Genomic DNA, 18097 nt, shown 5'->3' with positions numbered 1-18097 from the left:
CACCGCGCGAGGTGGCGCCCGCACGACATCAGCTGGCTCTACCGGGTCAACCGTAAGGAGGCTGTCCAGCAGATCCTGGACGGCCGCGCGCCGCCCTGCCCGATCCCGCTGGAGAAACTGCAGCGCCACTTCGAGGAGGTGTTCGCCAGAGACGATGCCAGGAGAGCGCCCCGCCCGCCCCGCCTGCCCCCTCTGCCCTCCGTGGAGGCCCACGGGGTCTTGGGCGAGGCCTTCACCCCCAAGGAAGTCTTGGCTGCCTTCCCGCACGGCAAAGACCCCGCGCCTGGGCCGGACGGCATCAAATACAGCCAGCTGAAGGAGGAGGACCCGAAGGGCAAGACTATGGCATCTGTCTTCGAGGAATGCCGGCAGTTCAAGCTCATCCCACCCGCCTGGAAGGTGGCTACCACCAACCTCATTTTCAAGGGTGACCTGGCTGACCCCAAGCTTCTGAGCAGCTGGCGGCCCGTTGCCTTCTGCAACACCATGTACAAGTGGTACGGCAGGTGCCTGGCCACACGCATCTCCCAGTGGGCCCAGGCAGGCGAGGCATAGCGTCCTCTCCAGCCCACAGCTGAGGCAGCGTCCTCGAGCAGCATTTAGATCTTGCAGTCCCACTGCTGCCTTGCAGGCTGCATAATCGTCTCGGGAGAGGAATGCGCCCGTGAAAGCGCTTCCTGGACCTCAAACCGGCGCTCCGGCAGCATCCTCCGCTGCCACATCTTTGAGACGCTGGCGGAGTTCGGCATGCCTGCCGACTTCGTCGACCTGCTCCGGGAACTCTACAGTAGCTGGACCACCACCGTGAAAGTGAGCGGCAAAGAAACGGCCAAGATCCCTCTCCGGACGGGACTGAAGCAAGGGTGCCCCCTCAGCCAGGTCATGTTCCGCCTGGCTATAGAACCACTCCTCCGATTCATCAACAGCGACTCAGGCGGCTTCTGCCTATATGGCACAAGAGTCAGCGTTCTGGCTTATGTTGACGATCTGCTGCTGGTTGCTGAGAGCGCCCAAGAACTTCAGAGCATGCTCGATGATGCCACAGCTGCTGCGGATTGGATCGGCCTGCGCTTCAATGCCGGGAAGTGCAAATCACTCCATTTCAAGGGAAAAACCCTTCAGGCCACGAAGTTCACCATCCAGGAGAAAGAGATATCTTCTCTTAAGGAAGGGGAGACTGTCAGATACCTGGGAATGCCCATCGGCTTACAAAGTCAGTCAGAGACCATCATTAGTGACCTTAAGACTGATGTGGATAAGATCGCGAAATCGCGTCTGTCTTGTTGGCAGAAAGCGGACATGCTGAACCGTATCGTGTTGCCCAGAACTTTGCGTGCGCTGAGAGGTTGCCATGTTGGAAAGGAAGGACTGGACCGGATGGACGTTGCAATCTCCAGGCTGCCTTACCCTAATCCCAGAGATGCGGTGGAACTGAGAATGGCAGACCTAGGAAGTGACGATTGGAAGTGAGGTTGCTCCACGCGCATTCCATATGCTCTCCACCAGCCCAGCCCGATGAGGGAGAATTGCGTGAAAGTGTGCCTTAGCTGCGGTTTTGCCCTTCAAGATATCGTCCGTGAGAGCTTCAGCAGAGATGGACTTAAAGAGGTCAACTTGTACCTGAATGGGTTTAAGGGAAAAAAGGTTTATGGCACTCGTGGAGATATAGTTCCCCTGTGGATCCGTGCCAGGGATGCCACTTGGCGACTGTGCGAGTTTGTTGACTGTGAGTGGGTCTATGGCAGGGAGGTCTGCATGAAAGTATCCAAACAAGTGATAGTCCCAAAGCAAAGGAACCGCTTGGTGGATGCTCTGAAGCGTGCCCTTGTCAACGCGCTCGCTGCAGAAGAGGCATACTATGCATGAAGTGAAGAAATTAGTCATGTGCCATAACCCCTTTGTTTTAGCGCACGCTATGTTTTAAATTGTACTTTCCCTTTTCATTGTATTGTTGAAGGCTTTCGCAGCTGGAATCACTGGAGTGTTGTGTGGCTTCTGGCTGTCTACCACCAGATCCTCTGAAGAGGCCAGCCACAGATGCAGGTGACAGGAGAAAATTCTACTAGAACACGGCCATACAACCCAGAGACAACCAACATCCCATTTTATCAGCATTTTTTGAAGGAACATTACAATTAAGTGCCCACTGGATTGTATTTCCTTTGCTTTTCATATAGCTTCTGGATTTGAATGATTTGTATTTCCCATGATATGTTTCCAGCATCTAAGTTTCTTCTTGTGCCACTAACGCCACCGTTTGAGCTTGGTAAACTGCTTTTCCATTCTACATCATCAACATTCTTAGCATATGATTGTATTCTGTGCCTTTTGTTTGGAGTTGTGTGCTGTCGGCACATGATTTTGCACTGTTTATCTATGCAGTAAAAAAAAGCACAATTTTTCTTTAAAAAATCTCAGGCATTTGCTTACCGAATCTTATTTTTAATTGTTTTCCCTAAAAGACGGCATTTTTGCACTGTAATGTGAAACAATCTCTTAATAATAAAAAGTTGAGCAAAATGAGCAGCCTCGAATTTGCTTCTCTCAGAGGAAGAGCTTGCGATGGGCGAGGGAGTTTGAAAACTGTGTGTCTCACTTCCCTCCACAGCAGAGGCGTAGCTCCAAGGGGGTAATGGGGGGGTGCATGACACACCAGGCCCTGTGGGGGTGTGGCGAGCGCGTTGTGGGGGCGGGGCAGGACGGGGTGGACTGGACGCTTTTCCCCCTTGGTGCGCCTCTGCTCCACAGGCACACATACATTCACTGGAATCTTTATTTAAGGCTCTGATTATCTCAAACAACCCATCTGAGTCCCTCTCTGCTGAGTCTTTCTGCCTAGTCTGTGGCATGGCGCTTGGCTACTCCTTCTCAAGAGATCCAGACCGCCATGTTCTTCCCATCTTTGGGGAGCTGCTGCTGGGACCAAGAATAGGATGCTGCCTTCCTCAGTAATAAAGCCAAAATAATTGCTGCCATTCCAGGTTGGTCACATGGCTGTTATTGGTCACGTGACTGTGGAAAGCCCCACTGAGTAGTAGCCAACTTATGGTGATCCCCCTAGGGCCATGGTGGCGAACCTTTGGCACTCCAGATGTTATCTGGGAATTGTAGTCCATAACATCAGGAGTGCCAAAGGTTCGCCACCACTGCCCTAGAGTTTTCAAGGCAAGAGATGCTCAGAGGTAGGTTTTTCATTGCCTGCCTCTGACTAACAGCCTTGTTTTTTCCACTCTGGTCTCATCCAGATACTCACCAGGCCCAAACCTGCTTAGCTTTCAAGATCTTACAAGATTGGACTAGCCTGAGTCACCATAGACACCTGGGGGAGTTCTGAGCGAACTGTAGCTAGAAGAAGAAGAAGAGTTTGGATTTATATCCCCCCTTTCTCTCCTGCAGGAGACTCAAAGGGGCTGACAATCTCCTTGCCCTTCCCCCCTCACAACAAACACCCTGTGAGGTAGGTGGGGCTGAGAGAGCTCCGAGAAGCTTTGTGACTAGCCACAAAGGTCCACCCAGCTGGCTGGTGTGTGGGAGGTGCCCAGGCTAATCCTGAATTCCCCAGATAAGCCTCCCACAGCTCAAGGCAGCAGCAAGCGGGGGGGAAGTCCAAACCCGGTTCCTCCCAGATTAGATCACCATGAGCTCTTAACTGCTCCTCACGCCACTGCTGCTCCTAGCCCCCAGGACACCAAGAAGTAGAGCTTTGGGAAGCAGGGAGGGAGTGTAGGGGTAAACAAACCTGGTTCTCCAAATAAAAGAGTCCGCCACTCATGTGGAGAAGTGAGGAATCGAACCCAGTTCTCCAGATTAGAATCCACCACTCTTAATCACTGCCCCATGCTGGCTGAGAGAGTTCTGAGAGAACTGTGATGAGCCTGAGGTCATCCAGCAGGCTTCATGTGGAAGAGGGGAGAATTGGAGCTGGCCCACCAGATTAGAGTCCACTGCTCAAGTGGAGAATCAAACCCAGTTCTCCGGATCAGAGTCTACCACTCTTCACCCTCCCCCCCCACCACCATGAAAGGCAGCTATCAAGCTTATATCCTTTAATTACTTCCTTATACCTCAACATTCTCCCCAATGGGAACCCATTCACCTTTCCTTCACTTTGTCGCCACAACAACCCTATGGGGTAGATTAGGCTGAGAAAGTGTGTCTGGCCCAACATCACTCAGCATACCTCCATGGCAGTGTGGGGATTCAAACTTGGGGCTCCCAGTTGCTGGTCAGACATTCTGACCAGCACATTACAAACATGCATGATCAAACTACATTGTAAGAGCATTAAAACTTCTGTGTCTACTTCAGGAGCAGCAGTGGCGTAGTGGCTAAGAGCAGTGGCTAAGAGCAGGTGCACTCTGATCTGGAGGAACCGGGTTTGATTCCCAGCTCTGCCGCTTGACCTGTGGAGGCTGATCTGGGGAATTCAGATTAGCCTGTGCACTCCCACACACGCCAGCTGGGTGACCTTGGGCTAGTCGCAGCTTCTCAGAGCTCTCTCAGCACCACTCACCTCACAGGGTGTTTGTTGTGAGAGGGGGGGGGCAAGGAGATTGTAAGCCCCTTTGAGTCTCCTATAGGAGAGAAAGGGGGGATATGAATCCAAACTCCTCCTCCTCCTCTTCTTCTTCTTCAACACTTTAAAAAATTGTTTCAATGATGTGTGTTTGGAAGGAGCCCGCCTCCCAAGCACAGACCCTTTAAATAATCCAAAAACAGTTAAAATACATACAAAATCAGCAAAAATGGTTAGGTAAGGGGGGATCGTTGAAAGAACAGCAATGGAATGGAAGTCTTGGGTTTTTGCAGAACCTAGAAGGCTCCCATGATCTAGAATGGCTGTGCTTTGAACAACAGGAAATCAGCAGAGAATCCCAGGGCTTCTGAGAAGACTTTTGGCTTCTGAGAAGACTTCAGTTGGGGAAGAAAAGGGAAGTGGGGGTGGGGGTGGGGGGTGGGGGGAGAGAAGGGAAATGTGATGCAAAGAGGAAATCCAAATTGAGTGGCAGCTGCAAAAAAGGAAGGAGGCAATTGAAGGAGAAGACCTTTGCTCCCTGGTTGCTGGGGGTTTTCAGCAGCCGTCCAAGAAGACACAAAGTTTTATTCGTTTTTCATGCAAGAAAATATTGTGTACTCCGAAGAGAAAGAGAGAGCCGAATCTAGCAAGCCAGACCAGCGTCGTTCCTCCCTCTCAAAAACCCCCTCAGGCAAACCAGCTTTTCATAAGCAGATACAAACAGCGTAATTAGAAACGGATTGCATCAGGAAGCACAGCAAAAGGAAATTGTTGCTGGTAATCAAGAAAAAAGGCTCGCCTTGAACTCAGATCCGCTTGTCCTAGTTCAACTTTAACTGGCCGACTGGAAGGATTACAAGCAACTTGGATAAGCATGATTTATAGACGTCCCATATAAGCATAACTGTTCTTAGATGCAGCTTCAATATTTTCCAAACTAATATGTGAAATATTACATTCTAAAGTATGTTCTGAATATGAATACTTTTAGTACCGTGTTTCCCCCAAAAATAAGACAGTGTCTTATATTAATTTTTGCTCCCAAAGATGCGCTACGTCTTATTTTCAGGGGGTGTCTTATTTTTCTGTGTTCTGTTGGTCGGGCATGCTTCCAAACAAAAACTTTGCTACGTCTTACTTTCGGGGGATGCCTTATATTTCGCACTTCAGCAAAACCTCTACTACGTCTTATTTTCAAGGGATGTCTTATATTCGGGGAAACAGGGTAGAATCAGTAGGCAGTGTATGAATTACTTCAGCATTAGCTAATACCGGTTCTGGGTGTCCTTGGGTTTAATTTCAGTTGTCCCCCCCACCCACCCCCATCCCCTTTCACCTCTACTTAGTGCACGGAGCACTTTTCTGCTTTCACTCAAAATTGTTATCAGTAGCAGGCTTGGGTTTCTAGGCAACCAACTACATTAGTAGGAACTTGGCACTGCCAGCCAGAAAGGCCCCTGTGCTTTGCCAGAAACATCCTGGAATTTGGACTGCAAGAGAAACTAAGGCTATCCAGTCTGAAGAAGTGCTGATAAGGAAGGTGTCCTTCTGAATGTATGTGTTTATGTTTATGTAGGTGCAAAAATGCGCATGTGCTGGTGTTAAGGAGCAGCAGTGGCGTAGGAGGTTAAGAGCTCGTGTATCTAATCTGGAGGAACCGGGTTTGATTCCCAGCTCTGCCGCCAGAGCTGTGGAGGCTTATCTGGGGGATTCAGATTAGCCTGTACACTCCCACACACGCCAGCTGGGTGACCTTGGGCTAGTCACAGCTTCTTGGAGCTCTCTCAGCCCCACCTACCTCCCAGGGTGTTTGTTGTGAGGGGGGAAGAGCAAGGAGATTGTCAGCCCCTTTGAGTCTCCTGCAGGAGAGAAAGGGGGGATATAAATCCAAACTCTTCTTCTTCTTCTTAACCCTGAAGCCTGCTGGCTCCTTTTACTTCTGCACAGAATAACAAAAGGGTTCTCATTTTTGTTATTCTGTGCAAAAGTAAAAGGTCCCGTATCTCCACCATTTTATTGGCTCTTCATGCACATAAGGCAGGGAACATGCCTGCTTGGGCTGTCAATTTGGGGGGGGGGGAGATGGAAAGAGGGGATTCAGGACTCAGGGGGACGATGCACAATTGACTAGAGCAGGGAGAGAACTGCACCCCAAAATCTTGCTGGACTCCAGTCTAGCTGCTGGGCTGCAGACCAACATTGCAACCCTTTGCAAACATTTCTTAAGATTTCAGTGTATTTAGAAGTGTGGGCTCAGGGTCAGAATCTTCCGAAGGCCCTGGATCCCGGCCAGGCGTTGCATCTGGCTGCTTGGAATGTGTAGTTATGAAAAACATTGCGAAACAGAGATAAGAAGCCAAGGCTGGCGAGTACGCAGCCCCGTCCAAATATTTTTAGCCTCTTCCCTGCAGTAACCGTGCAGTCTGCTTGAATGAACAGAATAAGTCTTTTACAGAATTTCTCGGAGAAATGGGGTGATCTGCGGCAGGTGCGATGGCTTGTAGTCTGGGTTGGCTCACATAAGAAAAGGGGGTGCAACAGTCAATATTAAAAAATATATATATTAATAATAATTGAACTACCACTACTGTTGCACTCTGGCTATAACTAATATTTCAAATACGTATATCTATATACATGAGTTTATATCATTGTTCATATTTTTTATATTTCATTAGTCGTAAATACAATAATTTCTTGTCGACTACATCCAACAGGTAAGTTCAACTTATTTTTAACAATTATAACAAATAAATTCAGGGTCATCCGTATTAAGGATTACCTTAAGGATGCTGAATTGATGGGAGAGTATGAACTAAATACTTACCTGAATTAATACGGATGACCCTGAATTTATTTGTTATAATTGTTAAAAATAAGATGAACTTACCTGTGGAGTGGAGTTCAAGGGAAGGGTTAACAAGAAAGGAGATGGGCGGGGGGGGGGGGGGGGGAGAGACTAAGGCTGAGGAAAGGGACCCAGAGTATCTCCTGGTGGCTAAGAAAGCCTTGTGGGCCCTGAACAGCAGCTGGAAGTGGACTGTGGCGACTTGAATATTTATTCAGAGTCTTCTCTGTTAACTTCCGGAGCTCGAAACTCCAGAGTTTGCAGCCACAAATATTTAGAGCCACTCTGGGCACAGGAGACAGTGTGGAAGACGTATAAAAATAATCATGCAACAGCACATTCTATGTAGCGCATTGGTGGTTCAGTGGTAGAATTCTCGCCTGCCACGCGGGAGGCCCGGGTTCGATTCCCGGCCAATGCAACGCTTCCTTTTTTTTTTTTTTTTTGGCAAACATTTTCTGAGCCTCCTTGCACGCGAGGAGGGGATCGCACAGCTTTAGTCCCCCTGCCTCCGCCCCAGGTCCCTCAAACCGTGTCTCCGTTTCCCAGCCTGCTTTTGAATCCATTCATTCCCCGGTCCCGATACGGAAAACCGGGGGTCTCGATCCGGGTGGCTGATGGAGGTGCATGGGAGTATGTTGTTGCTTTGATTTTTTTTTTCTTTGCAACTCATCGTGGTTTAATTATGGGAAAACAATGCAGTCTTTTACATTTCTTTGGTCACCTGGGGGGGGGGGGGGTACAACGGCCAGCCACGGTGCCCGCGCGCACCCTAGCAAATCTGCAATCTTGGATTTGAAGTCGCTTCGCACGAGAAGTGGGTGCGAAATGCCAGTAAATCACTGCTGCTTTGCGCCTTCCGAAACCAGCATCCGGCTGTTATTTTTTCCTGGACGGGGCAGCCCCCAAAGTGCCATAATGGGTGGGGGAGGGGAGGGGTTTTTTTTGGGGGGGGGCTTGCTTATGCACCAAACAAAACGGTGCTCTTCCTTCCTCGTCTATCCGCCCCCCCTCCCCGCCCTCCCCTTGGGAGCGCTGCTACCTCTTCCCCGTTGCTGCTTTGCCACCCCCAAAAAAACTTATTGCAGGCAGCAGAGGGAGGGCAGAAGGAAGGGCAACGGCGTCGGCTTCACTTTCCTCGCTGCACATGCGCAAAAACGGTCCGGGTGGGGAAAAAGAACGCGCATGCCAAGTGGGGCCGGCAGAAGCTGCTCCTGCCCTTTCGCGTCATGGCGGCGATGGAGGCGAGCAAGATGGCGTCGCCCAAGAGCGCCCCTAAAGATGCCCAGGTGGGTAGCTGGGGGGAGGGCAGGGTGGGGTGGGGGTCCCAAAGACTGTCCTTGCAACTTGCAGCTGGGTGTTGAGCGATTCAGAGCTTTGTGCAGTCCGGCAGCTTGCACAAAAACTGGACTAGCCAAAGATTTTTGCCTTGGGGGGGGAAACTAAGAATTTGGTAGAATTTGCAGGGTTGCCCCCCTGGAGGGGTGTATCTGTGTGTTTCCCTCCTGCAATAGTGCAATGCCAAGAGACCAAGTTGGGCACACGAGCCAAGCAGCACAAAGAGGGCAGGGCATCCCCTTCAGTTTAGCTCTGTTGGTAAAACAGCTGTGTGCCCAGGAAGGGAGGGGTTGGCTGCTTTGAACTGGCACAGGATGCGGCCCTTCTTCCAAGGAGGGTCCCAGGATCGGGCTTGACTACCCACCATCCCCATAAGACCATCCCCAAGGTGAGAGGGGTAATCCACTTTGTCTGGTTTGCAGTCCAGATAGGATGCTTGCAAAAGGCAGAAGCCAAAATAGTTGCAAAGATAAAGAGTTGTATGTGCTCCAGCATACGCCAATCATTCTTGCATTAGTCAACACATCACTTTGAGCTATCCTTTTGCACATGAAAATAGGTCAAGCCCTTTAAAAATATTTTTAATTATTTTCTCTAAATAATTATACAGAAGCAGAAGATAGCAAACAGAAAAACAAGAAAAATAATGCTGGAATAATAAACAGAAAAATACCTAACCATAAAACTAAAACACAACTGAATGCAACTGAATATTCTAACAAATTAACACATACACATAATACCACTTTGAGAGAGATCTTCTTTTATACCATCTAACATTCTGTTCTTAAATGGTTTCATTAACAACTATTGATGTATATCAATTTAACAAATACTTGTTAACCTTAACTATTAACGTGTTTTTGTTATTGATTCAGCCTCTAATGAAAAAAAATGCTTTCCGCTTCTCATCAAACTCAGATTTTGACTTTATGTTTACAAAATTCGTCACTTTGTAGCACATTCTCTTATTTTTATCTTCCCAAGTTTCCATATTTGGGCAAGTCTCGATCTTCCAGCTGGATGCTATTAACACTCAGGCAGCTGTTAACATAGACATAGTTCATTAAGTTTCTTTGGGAAGTTGGTGAAGCCCTCCCAAACAATCTCCCTGGGAGATCTGGCCTCTCTGACCAATGCTGTAGGCTGGAGAAGCTGTTGTAGAATGTCCATCAATACAGATGGAGAAGCTGTATTGCCCTTGTGTAGGATTTCCACTTTTCTTTGGGGTTGCCCTCAGATGTGGAATTTTAAAGCATTTCCTTTTTGTTTTATTGGACTGCACAGGTGATGGCCCAGATCTTGAAAGATATGGGGATTGCAGAGTATGAGCCACGGGTTATAAATCAGATGCTGGAGTTTGCATACCGTAAGTCCTCTTTGCATTGTGATATATTTCAACGTGTACTATTACTAGCTACTATTCCACACTGCCTTTGTTTTCTGGCTGCAAGAGGCCACACAGCCATTGTAAAGTTTCTGGACTTTGTTTCCTGAAAGGTTACGTGACGACTATCTTGGAAGATGCCAAAATTTATTCCAGCCATGCCAAGAAGTCCAGTGTCGATGCGGATGATGTGAGGTTGGCTATCCAGTGCCGGACGGATCAGTCGTTCACCTCTCCCCCTCCCAGAGATGTACGCTTGCTCTTCCGCTATGAGAGGGAACGAGATCAGTTCACGCTGATTTAGACAGCGCCCTTCCTGAATGTAGCCCATAGCTTTAACTGTATTTGCAATTGTATTATATTTTAATTGTATTTTAACCTGGTTATGGATCCTGAGTCCGCCCTGAGTCCTTTTCTTGGAATGCCACCCTGAGTCCTTTTCTAGGAATGGTCAGCCTATGAATCTAAAGACAGACAGACAGACATGGCAGACAGACAGATAGATGTCCCCAACACGGTGCCTGTGGCCACCGTGACATCCACCACTTTTTTTTGGTGTCCTCCCACCTTTTTAAGAAAGCGCTGGGGCTCTTGCCCAGAAAGGACCTGATTGGCTGATGAAAATCTGCTCAGCTGTGCGGATTGTAGAAACATTGTTCCAGTAGTAGCTACCACCACAATGTTTGCCTTGTTTTGCCTCCCACCCGCCCGCACTTTGGCTATTTTGTGGCTCCCATTTTGTGCCCACAGGCTGGAAAAGGTTGGGGACCCCGACACAGTAATGCCAGCAAAGGAGAAGGTCCCCGCTGCGAGGAGCTTATGGGCTTACTTTCAGCGGGCGGGGAGGGAAGGGAGGTGGGGAAGTGAGTCAGGAGAGCTGCATGTGCTCAATTGCCTAGACCAGTGGTGGTGAACCTTTGGCACTCCAGATGTTATGGACCTCAATTCCCATCAGCCCCTGCCAGCATGGCCCATTGACCATGCTGGCAGGGACTGATGGGAATTGTAGTCCATAACATCTGGAGTGCCAAAGGTTCGCCACCACAGGCCTAGACTTTAGGAAGGTGTGATTCAAAGCTGTGGAGTGGACAAAGTGTGAATTAATCCAGCGTCTCTTTTCCCAGTTTTTGCTGGACATTGCCCGGCAGAAGAACCAGATGCCGCTGCCGCTAATTAAGCCATACTCGGGCCCCCGGCTGCCCCCAGATAGGTACTGCCTGACAGCGCCCAACTACAAACTGAAGTCCTTGCAGAAAAAGGTGGGAACTGGAATTGGAGTGTGTGTGTGTGTATTTGTGTCCTTGGTCTGTGGGATGGTCCCGTTGTCCAGCTGAGCAGAACTTTCCTGCCAAGCTGGTAGCTGGCCCAAAAGCTGCTCTCAGCAGTGATAGAAAGCTGAGCGTGTGTGACTGACCCCAAGTCGTCCTGCAGGCTTCCATGGCAGAGTGTGGGTTCGAACCTGGGTCTCCTAGATCAGTGATGGTGAACCTGTGGCACGGATGCCAGAGGTGGCACTCGAAACCCTCTCTGTGGGCTCGCGAACACAGATTTCGTCACCACCACCCCCCCACACACACACACCTAGGCTGGCCTGGGCCACTGAGCATGACGTGCGTGCATCGCGGTGAGCAGGGAGGACTCGGCTGGCGGACCTGGTGCCTGTGCTCTGGGTGGCTGCTGCCGGGGGGGGGGGGGTCATCAGTGCAGAGGAGGCAGAGATGCTAGAGAGGCACAGAGAGGTGCACGCGGGACTTTCTGGAGGCTAGAGCAGGCTGGCCCCTTTTCAAGCGGGTGGGGCAGAGGAAGAGGGAGCCAACCGTTTTTTTCTAAACGAAAACTAAAACCTCAGCATTCAGGTTAAATTGCCGGGTTGGCACTTTGCGATAAATAAGTGGGGTTTGGGTTGCAATTTGGGCACTCGGTCTCAAAAAGGTTCGCCATCACTGTCCTAGATCCTAGTCCAGCCTTCTAGCTACCACATCATTCTGGGACAGAGCCATTTCAGTCATGGCAGATCCTAGTCCGATGCTCTAACCACTGCACCCTGTTGGCCTTTTCCCAGGTCTCTTCCTCCGCTGGAAGGATAACCGTGCCACGACTGAGCGTCGGAGCAGTCACGAGCAGGCCCAGCACCCCAACTCTAGGTACTGTTCGGCAGCTCAGAGGAGTTGTGCTCCCATATTGCTGTGTCCTCCTTGTGTGATCCTTCCAGTTGCTGACTTATTTGTACCATTTTGGCTTGGAAGCTGAGCTCTGTGGCCGTGCCCTTTTCTCCCAAATGTGTTTCCCTGCAGCAGTGGCGTAGGAGGTTAAGAGCTCGTGTGTCTAATCTGGAGGAACCGGTTTGATTCCCAGCTCTGCCGCCTGAGCTGTGGAGGCTGATCTGGGGAATTCAGATTAGCCTGTACACTCCCACACAAGCCAGCTGGGTGACCTTGGGCTAGTCACAGCTTCTTGGAGCTCTCTCAGCCCCACCTACCTCACAGGGTGTTTGTTGTGAGGGGGGAAGGGCAAGGAGATTGTCAGCCCCTTTGAGTCTCCTGCAGGAGAGAAAGGGGGGATATAAATCCAAATCTCTTCTTCTTCTCCTGAGAGGCATCTCAGTTCAGCCGTCTGGGTAACCCAAATCCTACTTTATTGTTTATTGATTGTGCCATCTTGTCAATCATATTGACTCACTTTGTGTAATTCACCTTGAGTGGGAAACAGACCATAAATAAGGTACATTTGCCCATTGGCTATTGTGGGTTTTCTGGGCTATGTGGCCTCGAGCTTGTGGTTTTATCTCCTGAGGTTCCGCCCGCATCTGTGGCTGGCATCTTTCAAGGCACGTCACGGTAAAACATGTTTCCGTCGTGCCTCTAAAGATTCTAACCACAGACGTGGGAGTAACAGGAGCTAAAACCGCCAGATCGCGGTCTCACAGGCTGGAAAACACATAACATCCAATTGATTTCAGCTGGGAAAGCCTTCAAGAACACACTAAGTTTGGCCATCTGTAAAATTTATCAAACCAAACCAAAATGGAAATACGAAGACTGATTCTAAATATAAAAAAATGCAGAAATATACCCTGTTTCCCTGAATATAAGACATCCCCTGAAAATAAGACGTAGTAGAGGTTTTGCTGAAGTGCGAAATATAAGGCATTCCCCAAAAGTAAGACGTAGCAAAGTTTTTGTTTGGAAGCATGCCTGACGAACAGAATACAGAAATATAAGACATCCCCTGAAAATAAGACATAGCGCATACCCCCCCCCCCCCCCACCCCCCCCCCCCCCCCCCCCCCCCCCCCCCCCCCCCCCCCCCCCACACCCCCCCCCCCACACCCACCCCCCCCCCCCCCCCCCCCCCCCCCCGCGCCGCCCCCCCCCCACCTACCCCCCCCTCCTCCCAAACCCCCCCCCCCCCCCCACCACCCCCCCCTCCCACCCCCCCCCCCCCCCCCCCCCCCCCCCCCCCACCCCCCCCCCCCCCCACCCCCCCCCCCCCCCACCCCCCCCCCCCCCCACCCCCCCCCCCCCCCACCCCCCCCCCCCCCCACCCCCCCCCCCCCCCACCCCCCCCCCCCCCCACCCCCCCCCCCCCCCACCCCCCCCCCCCCCCACCCCCCCCCCCCCCCACCCCCCCCCCCCCCCACCCCCCCCCCCCCCCACCCCCCCCCCCCCCCACCCCCCCCCCCCCCCACCCCCCCCCCCCCCCACCCCCCCCCCCCCCCACCCCCCCCCCCCCCCACCCCCCCCCCCCCCCACCCCCCCCCCCCCCCACCCCCCCCCCCCCCCACCCCCCCCCCCCCCCACCCCCCCCCCCCCCCACCCCCCCCCCCCCCCACCCCCCCCCCCCCCCACCCCCCCCCCCCCCCACCCCCCCCCCCCCCCACCCCCCCCCCCCCCCACCCCCCCCCCCCCCCACCCCCCCCCCCCCCCACCCCCCCCCCCCCCCACCCCCCCCCCCCCCCACCCCCCCCCCCCCCCACCCCCCCCCCCCCCCACCCCCCCCCCCCCCCACCCCCCCCCCCCCCCACCCCCCCCCCCCCCCACCCCCCCCCCCCCCCACCCCCCCCCCCCCCCACCCCCCCCCCCCCCCACCCCCCCCCCCCCCCACCCCCCCCCCCCCCCACCCCCCCCCCCCCCCACCCCCCCCCCCCCCCACCCCCCCCCCCCCCCACCCCCCCCCCCCCCCACCCCCCCCCCCCCCCACCCCCCCCCCCCCCCACCCCCCCCCCCCCCCACCCCCCCCCCCCCCCACCCCCCCCCCCCCCCACCCCCCCCCCCCCCCACCCCCCCCCCCCCCCACCCCCCCCCCCCCCCACCCCCCCCCCCCCCCACCCCCCCCCCCCCCCACCCCCCCCCCCCCCCACCCCCCCCCCCCCCCACCCCCCCCCCCCCCCACCCCCCCCCCCCCCCACCCCCCCCCCCCCCCACCCCCCCCCCCCCCCACCCCCCCCCCCCCCCACCCCCCCCCCCCCCCACCCCCCCCCCCCCCCACCCCCCCCCCCCCCCACCCCCCCCCCCCCCCACCCCCCCCCCCCCCCACCCCCCCCCCCCCCCACCCCCCCCCCCCCCCACCCCCCCCCCCCCCCACCCCCCCCCCCCCCCACCCCCCCCCCCCCCCACCCCCCCCCCCCCCCACCCCCCCCCCCCCCCACCCCCCCCCCCCCCCACCCCCCCCCCCCCCCACCCCCCCCCCCCCCCACCCCCCCCCCCCCCCACCCCCCCCCCCCCCCACCCCCCCCCCCCCCCACCCCCCCCCCCCCCCACCCCCCCCCCCCCCCACCCCCCCCCCCCCCCACCCCCCCCCCCCCCCACCCCCCCCCCCCCCCACCCCCCCCCCCCCCCACCCCCCCCCCCCCCCACCCCCCCCCCCCCCCACCCCCCCCCCCCCCCACCCCCCCCCCCCCCCACCCCCCCCCCCCCCCACCCCCCCCCCCCCCCACCCCCCCCCCCCCCCACCCCCCCCCCCCCCCACCCCCCCCCCCCCCCACCCCCCCCCCCCCCCACCCCCCCCCCCCCCCACCCCCCCCCCCCCCCACCCCCCCCCCCCCCCACCCCCCCCCCCCCCCACCCCCCCCCCCCCCCACCCCCCCCCCCCCCCACCCCCCCCCCCCCCCACCCCCCCCCCCCCCCACCCCCCCCCCCCCCCACCCCCCCCCCCCCCCACCCCCCCCCCCCCCCACCCCCCCCCCCCCCCACCCCCCCCCCCCCCCACCCCCCCCCCCCCCCACCCCCCCCCCCCCCCACCCCCCCCCCCCCCCACCCCCCCCCCCCCCCACCCCCCCCCCCCCCCACCCCCCCCCCCCCCCACCCCCCCCCCCCCCCACCCCCCCCCCCCCCCACCCCCCCCCCCCCCCACCCCCCCCCCCCCCCACCCCCCCCCCCCCCCACCCCCCCCCCCCCCCACCCCCCCCCCCCCCCACCCCCCCCCCCCCCCACCCCCCCCCCCCCCCACCCCCCCCCCCCCCCACCCCCCCCCCCCCCCACCCCCCCCCCCCCCCACCCCCCCCCCCCCCCACCCCCCCCCCCCCCCACCCCCCCCCCCCCCCACCCCCCCCCCCCCCCACCCCCCCCCCCCCCCACCCCCCCCCCCCCCCACCCCCCCCCCCCCCCACCCCCCCCCCCCCCCACCCCCCCCCCCCCCCACCCCCCCCCCCCCCCACCCCCCCCCCCCCCCACCCCCCCCCCCCCCCACCCCCCCCCCCCCCCACCCCCCCCCCCCCCCACCCCCCCCCCCCCCCACCCCCCCCCCCCCCCACCCCCCCCCCCCCCCACCCCCCCCCCCCCCCACCCCCCCCCCCCCCCACCCCCCCCCCCCCCCACCCCCCCCCCCCCCCACCCCCCCCCCCCCCCACCCCCCCCCCCCCCCACCCCCCCCCCCCCCCACCCCCCCCCCCCCCCACCCCCCCCCCCCCCCACCCCCCCCCCCCCCCACCCCCCCCCCCCCCCACCCCCCCCCCCCCCCACCCCCCCCCCCCCCCACCCCCCCCCCCCCCCACCCCCCCCCCCCCCCACCCCCCCCCCCCCCCACCCCCCCCCCCCCCCACCCCCCCCCCCCCCCACCCCCCCCCCCCCCCACCCCCCCCCCCCCCCACCCCCCCCCCCCCCCACCCCCCCCCCCCCCCACCCCCCCCCCCCCCCACCCCCCCCCCCCCCCACCCCCCCCCCCCCCCACCCCCCCCCCCCCCCACCCCCCCCCCCCCCCACCCCCCCCCCCCCCCACCCCCCCCCCCCCCCACCCCCCCCCCCCCCCACCCCCCCCCCCCCCCACCCCCCCCCCCCCCCACCCCCCCCCCCCCCCACCCCCCCCCCCCCCCACCCCCCCCCCCCCCCACCCCCCCCCCCCCCCACCCCCCCCCCCCCCCACCCCCCCCCCCCCCCACCCCCCCCCCCCCCCACCCCCCCCCCCCCCCACCCCCCCCCCCCCCCACCCCCCCCCCCCCCCACCCCCCCCCCCCCCCACCCCCCCCCCCCCCCACCCCCCCCCCCCCCCACCCCCCCCCCCCCCCACCCCCCCCCCCCCCCACCCCCCCCCCCCCCCACCCCCCCCCCCCCCCACCCCCCCCCCCCCCCACCCCCCCCCCCCCCCACCCCCCCCCCCCCCCACCCCCCCCCCCCCCCACCCCCCCCCCCCCCCACCCCCCCCCCCCCCCACCCCCCCCCCCCCCCACCCCCCCCCCCCCCCACCCCCCCCCCCCCCCACCCCCCCCCCCCCCCACCCCCCCCCCCCCCCACCCCCCCCCCCCCCCACCCCCCCCCCCCCCCACCCCCCCCCCCCCCCACCCCCCCCCCCCCCCACCCCCCCCCCCCCCCACCCCCCCCCCCCCCCACCCCCCCCCCCCCCCACCCCCCCCCCCCCCCACCCCCCCCCCCCCCCACCCCCCCCCCCCCCCACCCCCCCCCCCCCCCACCCCCCCCCCCCCCCACCCCCCCCCCCCCCCACCCCCCCCCCCCCCCACCCCCCCCCCCCCCCACCCCCCCCCCCCCCCACCCCCCCCCCCCCCCACCCCCCCCCCCCCCCACCCCCCCCCCCCCCCACCCCCCCCCCCCCCCACCCCCCCCCCCCCCCACCCCCCCCCCCCCCCACCCCCCCCCCCCCCCACCCCCCCCCCCCCCCACCCCCCCCCCCCCCCACCCCCCCCCCCCCCCACCCCCCCCCCCCCCCACCCCCCCCCCCCCCCACCCCCCCCCCCCCCCACCCCCCCCCCCCCCCACCCCCCCCCCCCCCCACCCCCCCCCCCCCCCACCCCCCCCCCCCCCCACCCCCCCCCCCCCCCACCCCCCCCCCCCCCCACCCCCCCCCCCCCCCACCCCCCCCCCCCCCCACCCCCCCCCCCCCCCACCCCCCCCCCCCCCCACCCCCCCCCCCCCCCACCCCCCCCCCCCCCCACCCCCCCCCCCCCCCACCCCCCCCCCCCCCCACCCCCCCCCCCCCCCACCCCCCCCCCCCCCCACCCCCCCCCCCCCCCACCCCCCCCCCCCCCCACCCCCCCCCCCCCCCACCCCCCCCCCCCCCCACCCCCCCCCCCCCCCACCCCCCCCCCCCCCCACCCCCCCCCCCCCCCACCCCCCCCCCCCCCCACCCCCCCCCCCCCCCACCCCCCCCCCCCCCCACCCCCCCCCCCCCCCACCCCCCCCCCCCCCCACCCCCCCCCCCCCCCACCCCCCCCCCCCCCCACCCCCCCCCCCCCCCACCCCCCCCCCCCCCCACCCCCCCCCCCCCCCACCCCCCCCCCCCCCCACCCCCCCCCCCCCCCACCCCCCCCCCCCCCCACCCCCCCCCCCCCCCACCCCCCCCCCCCCCCACCCCCCCCCCCCCCCACCCCCCCCCCCCCCCACCCCCCCCCCCCCCCACCCCCCCCCCCCCCCACCCCCCCCCCCCCCCACCCCCCCCCCCCCCCACCCCCCCCCCCCCCCACCCCCCCCCCCCCCCACCCCCCCCCCCCCCCACCCCCCCCCCCCCCCACCCCCCCCCCCCCCCACCCCCCCCCCCCCCCACCCCCCCCCCCCCCCAC

At 61.0% G+C, this 18097-nt stretch overlaps 1 protein-coding gene and 1 non-coding gene across 2 annotated transcripts; both read left to right on the top strand.

Moving 5' to 3' along the window:
• Positions 1-7714: 7714 nt before the first annotated feature.
• TRNAG-GCC lies at positions 7715-7785 on the top strand. The gene has a single exon. It is a non-coding gene; the product is annotated as a tRNA-Gly (tRNA).
• A 726-nt stretch (positions 7786-8511) lies between these two features.
• LOC125444426 (transcription initiation factor TFIID subunit 9-like) lies at positions 8512-12292 on the top strand. Its single transcript, XM_048516836.1, has 5 exons — positions 8512-8653; positions 9990-10071; positions 10203-10339; positions 11214-11348; positions 12152-12292. The coding sequence occupies exons 1-5, from the start codon at positions 8594-8596 to the stop codon at positions 12290-12292; spliced, it is 555 nt and encodes a 184-aa protein (XP_048372793.1). The 5' UTR covers positions 8512-8593.
• The last annotated feature ends 5805 nt before the right edge of the window (positions 12293-18097 follow it).

Source organism: Sphaerodactylus townsendi, linkage group LG15 (genome assembly GCF_021028975.2).
Source record: "Sphaerodactylus townsendi isolate TG3544 linkage group LG15, MPM_Stown_v2.3, whole genome shotgun sequence".
Lineage (NCBI taxonomy): Eukaryota > Metazoa > Chordata > Lepidosauria > Squamata > Sphaerodactylidae > Sphaerodactylus > Sphaerodactylus townsendi.
The sequence above is the reverse complement of the archived record's forward strand: the minus strand, read 5'-3'. Positions and strand labels throughout refer to the sequence as shown.

What these genes read in the sequence shown, in the direction of transcription:
- LOC125444426 (XM_048516836.1), top strand. Translation starts at nt 8,594, where the DNA reads ATGGCGGCGATGGAGGCGAGCAAGATGGCGTCGCCCAAGAGCGCCCCT. An exon ending in GCGCCCCTAAAGATGCCCAG is followed by an intron (nt 8,654 to 9,989) that starts GTGGGTAGCTGG and finishes TGGACTGCACAG; the next exon opens with GTGATGGCCCAGATCTTGAA. An exon ending in GATGCTGGAGTTTGCATACC is followed by an intron (nt 10,072 to 10,202) that starts GTAAGTCCTCTT and finishes GTTTCCTGAAAG; the next exon opens with GTTACGTGACGACTATCTTG.